Source organism: Seriola aureovittata, chromosome 17, assembly GCF_021018895.1.
Source record: "Seriola aureovittata isolate HTS-2021-v1 ecotype China chromosome 17, ASM2101889v1, whole genome shotgun sequence".
Taxonomy (NCBI): domain Eukaryota; kingdom Metazoa; phylum Chordata; class Actinopteri; order Carangiformes; family Carangidae; genus Seriola; species Seriola aureovittata.
The window spans coordinates 13,758,837-13,769,625 of NC_079380.1; the positions used below are offsets into that span (position 1 = coordinate 13,758,837).

Consider the following 10,789-nt stretch of genomic DNA (forward strand, 5'->3'; position numbering starts at 1 on the left):
CTTTTTTTATGTTTTATGCCAAACTATACTATGACGTTTTTATGAACTTTTATGCCATACTATACTATGATGTTTTTTGGCATTTTTGTGCTATACTATATTTTGAGGTTTTTTGGCATTATTATGCCTTACTATATTATTTTGTCTCATGCCTTGCCATACTATGACCTTTTTATGACCTTTCATGCCTTAATATACTATGATGTTTTTTTTAAGTTTTATGCCATACTATACTATGATGTTTTTTGGCATATTTATTCCTTATTATATTATTTCATCCCATGCCTTGCCATACTATGACGTTTATATGACCTTTCATGCCTTAATATACTAAGATTTTTTTTTGACGTTTTATGCCAAACTATACTATGACGTTTTTTGGCATTTTTATGCCATACTATATTTTCATGTTTTTTGGCATTTTTATGCCATACTATATTTTCATGTTTTTTGGCATTTTTATGCCTTACTATATTATTTTGTCTTATGCTTTGCCATACTATGACGTTTATATGACCTTTTATGGTTTAATATACTATGATGATTTTTTTGACGTTTTATGCCTTTCTATACTATGACATTCTTTTTACTTTTTATGCCTTACTATACTATGACATTTTATGAATTTTTATGCCTTACTATAAAATGACCTTTTTATGCCTTACTATATATAACGATTTTATATACATTGTTATACTATGATGCTTTTAGGACTTTTTATGCCTTACTATACTATGTCGTTTTCATGACTTTTCATGTCTTACTATAATATGAGGTTCTTATGAATTTTTATGCCTTACTATACTATGATGTTTTTATGACTTTTCATGCCTTAATATCCTAAGACGTTTTAATGCCTTTCTATACCATGACGTTTTTATGACTTACTATACTGTGAATCATTTATGCCATACTATGCTATGACACTTTTCTGACTCACTATACTGTGACTTCTTTATGCATCACTAAACCATGACTTTCTGTGGCTTAATTTTCGGTGAATATTTATGCCTAACTATACTTCGACTTCCTGGGCCTGGGGCCTTTCTTCGCGGAATATATGCCTTACTATTTTTCTTACTATATGCTATCACTTTTTTTTATTCCGTATTATACTATGACGTTTTCATGCCTCATTATACTATGGTGTTTTTTTATGGCTTACTATACTATGACTTTTTTATGACTAACCATACTATGATGTTTTTATGCCTTAGTCACTATGACTATACATATAACATATATGTCCCTATATCAAGAGTGATGTTACCATATGTGTCACATATAACAAGATATATTATTATGACATATATATATATATATATATATATATATATATATATATATAAAACCTCTGGATATATGAAGACAAAAGTTCATAACATATGTGATATACTCATAGTAAAATGTATCTTCATGAAACAACATCCTTTTTAAAATTCTGTTTGTCACTGATTTTCTTAATAATATCTCTTTGAATTTAATCATACATGTCTATCTTTTATATTTAAGTTCATAATATGAACATATACTGACAGGCTTTGGGATGGATTTATATTTATGTAACATGTTTGTAATTTAATTTTCATTTTGGAAGGGTAGCGGGATTGTTGCGTCCCTTCCGATGTTGATACTAAACCTATGCCTATGCACACACGCCTCTGTTTATAATGCAACCATGCTTAACTATATACTAACAAGTGGCACTGAGGTGGATGAGTTTTGTAAACTGGTTTTACATTCTAAAAATTTAATAGAGCCAAACAAGGAAGATTAGATATTTTGATGATTTGTCTGTGGTGTATGTGGTGTAAGCAAATAAAAAAGAAGGAAATGCAAGAGAAATGTTGATTTCTTTCTTTCTTTATTTAATTTTTATTTCAGAGAAAGTTGTCAACAAGATTAGGTTGTTAAGCCTTTTATCTACAAGAAACAAAAAAATCAAAAAGGAAAATCTTTTTTGGTTTGTTTTGTTTCTGGGACTTTGGAGTTTACATTCTGCAGTTACAGACAAGTTATGGTGGGCATCTTAAGGCTGAGTCTGATATTAGTCAGTTTCTCTAAATTTGAATGTATCATTATGTGGCATGTTAAAATTGACAGAAAATATAAATGAAATGTTTGAAAGGAAATTTGATTGTACATATGGTACAGAGGTCTTTAGTGTTAAGTCAAACATTTCTTTCTCAGGCAGGATGGATGACACTGAAAACGAGTTATCCTTCTCCATTGATGATTCATGATGTGTTTATCAAACAAGTCACACAGGTATGGCAGAGTTCATCTAAAACGTCTACTTTCCCTCAAAAAAGAACATCTTTGGAGCATACAATCAAATTATACTATCATTACAGCCGAGTCATTCAACATTTTAATATCTTGCAGCAAAGTTTTTAGTGTATTTGTGCAACTGTGGCACATAATGACAGCAGGCAAGTTTCTGAACAATCATACAATCAAGTAATCAGTGTAGAATATTCACAAGAGATCCGCTATTAAATAAATATCATGATAGCAGGCGTTGGTATGGTGCCAACATGTCTAACGTTACATCTATTTGCACTGATGTCTCTTAAAGGTGCAACAAACATCAGCACAGAAGGTAAAAAAGATCTTTAAATTAGCATAATCCTAATCCCTGGTCCAGGAGAGCTGGAGGTATTGCTGCTGGTAGTAGGATAAGGACATGGAGGTTTACAGTTTAGCTTTCATGGTTGCCTGTAGAGTTAAAGGGAAATTACCTGTATGCCAGCTACAGGTAATGATGTGTTCTTAATCTACAGTATTTCATACATGCATATCTATAAAGCTTGGGTTATTCGATTACCACTACAGAGCTGGTTAGCACCAAATTTTTTTCTTCCTCCTTAAATTTAAACTTAATCTACTGTATATATCTCAGTGTTTTATGTTCATTAAAAAGACAAGAAAATATGAATGTGAATATGAAACATGATTTTTTTTTTTCTTTTTTGGCCAATCAAAAAGTTTCCAATGTCTACTTTCTTCACTGTGAAGCTGTGGAACATTACTTTTTCTTTGAGGTTTTGATCACCTCTGTATGTCTTGAACTGCTGTATATGTGTGTGTGTGTGTGTGTGTGTGTGTGTGTGTGTGTGTGTGTGTGATAGACCATTCCTTCAGTATTGAGGATCACAGTCTTCCAGCAAACTGTCAGTGATGTAGCCAATCTTCAGCTGGTTTTGGTAGTAGTCTTTCTCCACAGCGGTGTTTACAGTCCAGCCCACAACCTCCACACCGCGCTCTGCCCAGTACTGAACATAGTCTCTGAGTGAGAGAAAGGAGGAGGAAGATAGGAGAATATAGCTCAGTCAATAAGGAGCAGCACCCACAAATTTTTGGTTGCAAACAACACATGATATGGAATGATATGGTTCCAAACCTTTTGGCTTGTGACCCCATTAAATTAAGCAAAAATGACCTATGACCTGTCATCATAGTTTATGGTCTTGCTGTAGACATGAGCTGCGAGCAGTTCAACAAAAACTAGATTTTTTCTTTTTCAGATTGTTTCATTTGAAGGATTTTTGAAGGGTGAATTGGTCAAACTGTCCAGTATTTTGTGAGGAAAAAAAATAGAGGGAAGTCAGAAAAAGTATAGACAAGCTGCATAACAGAAATATATCTTTTTTGTATTTATCCCTTTAACCACTCCCGGATTTATCTTGGGAGTCCTCAGGGGATCATGATCGCCAGTTTGGCCTGGTGTGGACATGTCTCGACACCAAACAAATGAAACCATTTTGAACAGCACAGAACAATGTTGCAGTTTCGAGGCCCCAGCTCCAGCAGTTACAGAGATGTAGCACACACTGGTGCTTTTCAATCATGACTGATCTCTGCAGTTACTATGGTTAAATTGGACAAACAGTTCTGTGTGGACCTATAAAGACAGCAATTTTCTTGCATGGAAAGAATCTTGATTTTTTGATGTTTTGAATGAATTTCTTTTCAGTGATTCAAATGAAAACCAAATTGCAATTCTTCCTAATTATCAAGTTACTTTTAAATGAATACACCAAATAAATACAAAAGAAGCGTCCTCTTAACATCTTAAACACTGACAATTAAAACACATCATTGTGGCCGTGCAGTGCAGGGATAAATCACTTCTAATTTCACCTACAGTGAGATGAAGTCTTTCTGCACCAGGATGGCAGAGACCCCACAAAGTTTCCACAGGATGTGGTGGTGCGCCCAGTCCAACAAGACATCGAGAACCCCCGTCCAGAGCTGACCTGATGTTGACAGGGTCCGAGAAGTGCCATCACTAAAGCGACTCAGTCTCCAGGGCCGGTGGGTCAGGGCCGTGACCACGTTGGGGTCAGTCTGACGCATCTGTGGATCAGAAGAGGTCAGAGGTCAACAAAAAGCTGTCTTATTAGAAATTAGAAGCAGGCCCTCGCATTGTCTTAGATTATTTATGTGACAAACACTTTCAGTCAGTGGGTGTTGTCATTGCTCCTTTTACATACATGCAGACACGGACTCAGACAAAATTGATTTTGCATTCGTACAATGTTGTTAAGTTGGAAACATTGGAAATATAATTTCCTCTAAAAGATTAAAATAACTGTCCAAAGATGATGATTAGAATTTGTGTTCATTATTCATAATTTTTGTTACCTTGTAGATAACTTTGGGCTCCAAGGACGAAACAACACTGGAATTGTAAAGGGCAGGGAACTTCTTGTAAATCTCATGAAGCACTGATGCTGCCTGAAAAAGAGGAAAACGTATTAATATTCCATAAAAATGGGGGAAATGACCAAGAGAACAAGAGAACAGTGTGTAACTGTGATTATATGAAGAGGCTACTGGAAATTGTGTTTCCTAATAGAGTCGAAGCTCAAAAATGGAAGTATCCTGAGTGTTTCTGAGACTGGTTGTACATTGTACAAACAGACAGCTGTAACTTAAATGTTTCTGATCACTGCATTGAGCGTGTCTTCATGTAATTAGTCTTATCCATGTCATCATTTCAAAAGCAACTGCATATTTGTTGAAATTGTTCAGTTTGTGAAAGGTGCTCCACATACACTGTATACATGTACATATACATATACATAGTGTACATAGACATACACATCTAAATAAATACAGGAAAAAGGAGTTAGGGTGCAATAGTTCATCATCATATGCATCATTTTAACATAGTTCAAACATTTCATCTGTCTTTTTAATAGGAAAAAATGTTACCTCTTTTATATATCAGTATATAATAACTAGAAAATTCCAGGGAAATTTTGAGTGCCACGGGGGCTACTGCCGGGATGAGTACATGATTTATTTCCAGTGTTCAAAAGTCACCCTGATCATATTCTGGTTTTGAGAAATGTCTTGATATAAAAGACTCTGATACAAAATAATGTCACATCCCTCCATCATGTATTATGTGGGAAATATCTCATATTCTGTGTTGTTTTTTTTAATAAAACAAGAGGCGACATGTCTTCAAACTGGCATTTAAAGGGTTAAAATCCCAAAAACTAATAAACATTTGGTAGGTTTGAGCAGAACTGAAGTGGTTTAAGAGATTTATGCAAAAAAAGCTGAAAAAAATATTGATATATGATGATTTTATAGCATTTTCTTTGTGTGTCCTTTTTTGGACGCGAGGAACACCAGAGGGTACAAAATGTGTTACCAGTGTATAATAGACCTGTAATAGTAACTGACATTAGATTTTAAAAATATGTAAAAAAAGAAACTTTCTTGCAGAAATCCATACCTTCAGCTGTAACACAGCCAAAATGATCAGCAAATCAAAAAAGAAAATGAAAGTGAAGAAAATGTCCAAAAAAGGACAGAGGGACCCCTTAGGGTTAATAAATCCCATGAACCGCCATTTAAATTACCACTATTATGTTTCTTTCTGTGCTAAATTTAACATTACTGGGGAGGAGAGCAACGCGACTAGAAGTGACAGCGAGAGAGGGCTAGTAGCTTCTCCTCTCCTCTGTCTCAGCGGAGACCGTCACAACTTCATTCACTCTTTTAACAAAACAAAAAAAAAAGCAACGAAGGAAGCAGTAAATGGACTTACATATTTAAGACCTAACTAAATGTAATTTAAGACCTAACATGCGGCTAATGTAAAGCTAGCAGAGCTTGGAGAGTTGGTTATCTGGTTGCTAGGCGCACGCACGCACGCACACAGGTCAGGAGCTGCCGTTGCCATGGCAATGTGAAAATCTGCCCAGAATTTGGCTTCTACATGGCTTCAAACAACTGCAAATTATGAGAGAACCGTTACTTCTTTTCATAAACCGAAAAGACCGTGCCAGACACTGAAGCCAGAAGTTTCTACAGTCTCTATTTTATTCAGATATTCCTTAAAATGAGTGCGTAAGCTCAGTGCGAAGACAGAGAGAGATTCTTTTGAAAAAAAAAGACGATTACATTAGGTGTCAATGAAAGTGAGACAGGTATTGCTGCCGGACTCGGCACCCCCGTTTAAATTTTGTGCAGACCCTGCCTGTCAAAGTTACATTTTATGAATCCCAACAACTATGTCTACATTTTCAGAAATAATTATTTGTCTCCTTTTTACGGTTTGGCCGTGAGCTCGAGTTAAAAATAAAAATAAAGGTTATTTTTTACTGCTTCACGCACTCTAGCCAACTGACGCTTTCACTCTAACTTTGAAGAAAAAGTGATTTGCACTCCTCCTTTGAGTGCTCACAGTTTGAAAAGTTTACATGTTATGTAAAAACAGTTCCTATCTTTTTGAGAGAGCAGAAGTTTTCCTCCGTTTTACAGTTTGAATCACATTTCTACGTGCAGGTATGAGAGAGCTGGGTGACTCAGCAAAAAGGTGCAATTTTGTCGAAAAAAGGTGGGTTTCTAAAGAAAATTCCAATGCATTCCTAATGCATTATTTATTCCCAGTTTTTTGGGAATAACTTTGGGAAAAATTGGAATTTTAACACCAAAAGTCATAGCACCCCTTGCGGGATCAAGACGCACGTTTTGATGTATATATTACCGGGGTTTTCTCAAAGCTGCGGGACGAGTTACGCGCCGAAATTTGGCGGAAGAATAATAAACCCGAAACAGAATATTAATAATCCGCCCGAGGCAGAATATTAATAATCCGCCCCGAGGCACTCCTCTCAGCTATTCTAGCTGTAGAGGAGTGCCTCGGAGCTGAGCACCCGTGGCACTAAATATACTATGTCAGTAAACTTAGCACCTTATCGGGTTGACCTTTAACATCAAAGAATATGGTCAGCTGGTGTCTTATGCATTCCTCCACGGCCTCCTGCAGAGTCGGGACTTTCTCTCCACTGAACTTGACCCTGGAGATGAGAGAAACCACAGCAGTTTTGGAAGTTGATACTGAGATGATACAGTATTCATCATGCATCAGCATCACACATTCAAGTCTGTTTATCTTGTTCGCTTCTTTGAAGTCTTTGAAAACCAAGTAGGAAGAAAAGATTTTTTTCCTCAAACCACTCTGATGAAAAATAACAAAAGAGGCAAATATTCTCATATGTATAAAATTAAGTGAGATTTACAAACAAATAAGATAAGAGAGAGCCAAAATCTTTACAAAGTGACATATTTGTGAAGGGTGAGGGTTCACTGAAAAATAGCCTTTTTGCAACTCAACACAACTATTTATTTATTTTTTTTTTTTTTAAATTCAAGAACATCCTCACAGAGGATTTGCAATCCTATTTCATGGACACACTGTCCTTAGTTTCCTTATCAGAGCATGAAATCACAAGTTTAAGCAAACTGAAGTGACTGTTTGAGAGGAAGCATACTTCAGCCTGTGATGAGCAGCAGCATCTAATCTCCTTAGTTGGACAATTTGCAGTTTGTTAACTGGTCCAGAGCCGTTGGTGGTGCGGTCAACAGTCTCGTCATGCATCAGTACCGGCACGCCGTCGGCTGTGAAACTCAGGTCCAGCTCCACTCCGGTTGCCCCGTTCCTGCTGGCCTAAAACATTAAATCACCAGGAGGAAAAGAAGACAAAAAGACAGAAAGAAATCTTGGCAAAATGGAAATGTATGGGAAGTTTTTGTCATGGGGGCTTCAAACAATGGGAGCCTACAAAAGTCAGAAAGTGTGACACAGTGGCTCAGTGCTGTCATTTAACAGTAAGGATATACCCGTCGTTTCAGAGTGACAGAGACATGCTGATGTAAACAGAAGACTAAACTAACTATAGATGCCGACATTCTGTGTAGCAAGGAAGATCAAGAGGGTGAAGATAATCAATTAATTAAAATTGGGCTTGTTGATCTACAGGGTGGCTGCTCCAGTTTTTGGCAAAGACAACAAAAGATTATTCGACTTCACTTCCTTATGAGGACACAAAGCCTCAGTAATGTATGAGCCTAGCTCTTTCTAGCCCTGGCCTTTTATAGGAAATGATCAGAAGAATTTTTCCATGTTTGACTGGCAGTCAGTGGTAGAGGAAACAGTATCTAGTTGTTACCAAAAGCAGAATGTTCTCAGATGCGAGGTTAGATTAGACAGGCTATGAAAAGATTTACTCTGGAGATGAACATGAATAAAGCATGAGTAAATATTCCAAAATAATCAAAACAAAAAATATTGGCTCTAGTGGGGTTTCTTAGCTGGATAACAAAGACTGAGTGACATGTTAATCAAAATATAATTTGTCAAAAGTGACACCTGGAGGACTGCGAATTGCACACCACAGGAACAAAAAAAGCACATTTTGCACAGACGCTGGTCTCACCCAGTGACTGAGCAGACATGCAGTAGAGAAAAATGTGTGTGGTCCAATGCTTATGAAAGCACCTTAAATTACCAAAGTGAAAAAAACTAAAGAGCTTATCTCATAACCATGAGATAATATACCATAGACTAATGGAACAAATAGTTTTGTAATATTTTAGGCAACTTTGTGAATCATTATCACAATTTCCACCTGCAATAGGTTCGGCTATATCCCAGACATTTCAAAGGGATACATGATCCTGATCTCTTAATTATGTGATAGATAGTGAGTCACAATTATGAGATAAGGTCTTCAATTATTTTTTCTTTGTGTGGTTCTGTAGATAACATCTACAGCTTCCAAATAAACGAGGAAAAAATAAACGCTGTAGAGTCTCAATTCAAGTCACTGACTGATTCAAGAACAGTCTCCTCTCTGCATGTCTGAAGGGTGAACATAACTGTCACCAGAAAATGAAAATTCTTTTTGGTGGTTACCCAGACATACTTGTCTATAGTCAGTAATGTCAAAGACAGCATCAGCATCACTCCTCAGCATCAGCATAGTTAGGGTGTCCTTACTGACTGAAGAGAAAAGGTTATCTATTTTTTTGTAATAGGAGGCTGAACAATAGCTTGTTGGAATAAAAGAAACTCATCCAGGGGGTGAAGGAACTGGTCAGATGAGAGGTATGACCCCAGAGAGCTTGGTTAGAATAATGTAGGCATGTGGGAGCAGCTGATGTACAAAAACAGAAACTGTGAGGGAAGGGAGGGTTTACAAGCCTGTGAGTCAAGAGTTATGCAACTGTAGACTTCATCAAGAAGGTGGCATCAATTTATGGACAACTCATATTATAGAAAAGGCTATGCAGCACAATGAGCCACTGATCTGCAAAGGCTGATACAAACCTGTCTCACATTATTAGCTTCCCTGGCCATTTAGAATAGTGGATGTGGTGCTCTGCTAACACTGCAAAATAGCAGGGAAGTCACGACATGCGAATACTATCAATGTATTTATCATCAAAGAAAAATCCCTCGTGCATTTGCCGTAATATTTCATTAGGGCATCCCTTGCAAGTGTAGAGCTCTAGATCCCTACAGAAACTAAATATAGGCTGTCATTTAATTCAACGCTAAATATCTGCAGCCTGCATGTCTATAACCTTATTTTTTCGCTCTATAGTACAAGGCCCATGCACAGCTCAACATCCCCATCAGAACAGGTGACTAATGCATGTCAGTCTGACTTCTCTGATCGCTGCCAAGGTGTTCTCCGGGGCGTCGTGGCTCCCTCCGCGATGCGCCACCACAGGGACGCCGCCTGAAGGAGCCCTGGGCCGCAGGACGCGGCCGGCCTGGTCTGCTGGCACCGGAGGGAACCGGAACATCACCATGAAGACATAGAGGAATGCGGTGAGCAGGGAGGCCGCGGTAGCGCTCCTCGTCGCCAACACCACCAGCAGAAACACCGCCGAGAAGTACACCACCTCATCTCCGATCTGCAGCATGGCGGAAGGAGGGCGGGATAATTATCTTATGGCACGAGCGTACGGGAGGATGAAAGAGGCGTTGTTCAGAGAGATGGCTTGGATGGAGCTCTGCTGTCAGCAGCACGGTGGTGACTACATGTTGGTGGGTACGAGAGTAGATCACACACAGATGGCGGAGAATCAGCACTTCTCGCTTTGTGATTGAGCAGAGGACGGATGGGAGAAGGGAGGAGAGGGAGCGTCGCTGCTATCGTCAATGTCAAGTGTAAAAGAAAAAAAAAAAAACTAGAAATATATTTAAAAAATTATAAAAAAAAATACATTTCGCTATGTGTTTAAATTCAGCATGTAGAGCTGACGTGACTTGCTTAATGAGACCTGAATAAAAGTGCTATTTTGGCTTACAAAATATACAACATTTAAACATGGTTTCATTTAGTAGAGTCTATTTAAAAGATTGTGATTTATTTTTATGTGATTTGTATTAACACATCTCAATAGGTCAGTCTTTTTAACAAAATATATATAAAAAAACACTTTTATTTTGAAGCCAAAATCACAGAGCCAGCTC

At 37.4% G+C, this 10,789-nt stretch overlaps 1 protein-coding gene across 1 annotated transcript; it reads right to left on the minus strand.

Annotated features, from left to right (window-relative positions):
- Positions 1 to 1,847: 1,847 nt before the first annotated feature.
- Positions 1,848 to 10,775, minus strand: LOC130185433 (glycerophosphodiester phosphodiesterase 1-like). Its single transcript, XM_056401904.1, has 6 exons — positions 9,976 to 10,775; positions 7,797 to 7,972; positions 7,217 to 7,322; positions 4,648 to 4,740; positions 4,148 to 4,359; positions 1,848 to 3,288 (listed from the first exon to the last, which is right to left on the minus strand). Exons 1-6 carry the CDS (start codon positions 10,234 to 10,236, stop codon positions 3,141 to 3,143), a joined length of 996 nt encoding a protein of 331 aa, XP_056257879.1. The 5' UTR covers positions 10,237 to 10,775; the 3' UTR covers positions 1,848 to 3,140.
- Between the last annotated feature and the right edge of the window lie 14 nt (positions 10,776 to 10,789).

What these genes read in the sequence shown, in the direction of transcription:
- LOC130185433 (XM_056401904.1), bottom strand. Translation starts at nt 10,236, where the DNA reads ATGCTGCAGATCGGAGATGAGGTGGTGTACTTCTCGGCGGTGTTTCTG. An exon ending in TTAAAGGTCAACCCGATAAG is followed by an intron (nt 4,741 to 7,216) that starts GTGCTAAGTTTA and finishes CCTCTTTTTCAG; the next exon opens with GCAGCATCAGTGCTTCATGA. An exon ending in CAGAAAGACTTCATCTCACT is followed by an intron (nt 3,289 to 4,147) that starts GTAGGTGAAATT and finishes TCTCTCACTCAG; the next exon opens with AGACTATGTTCAGTACTGGG.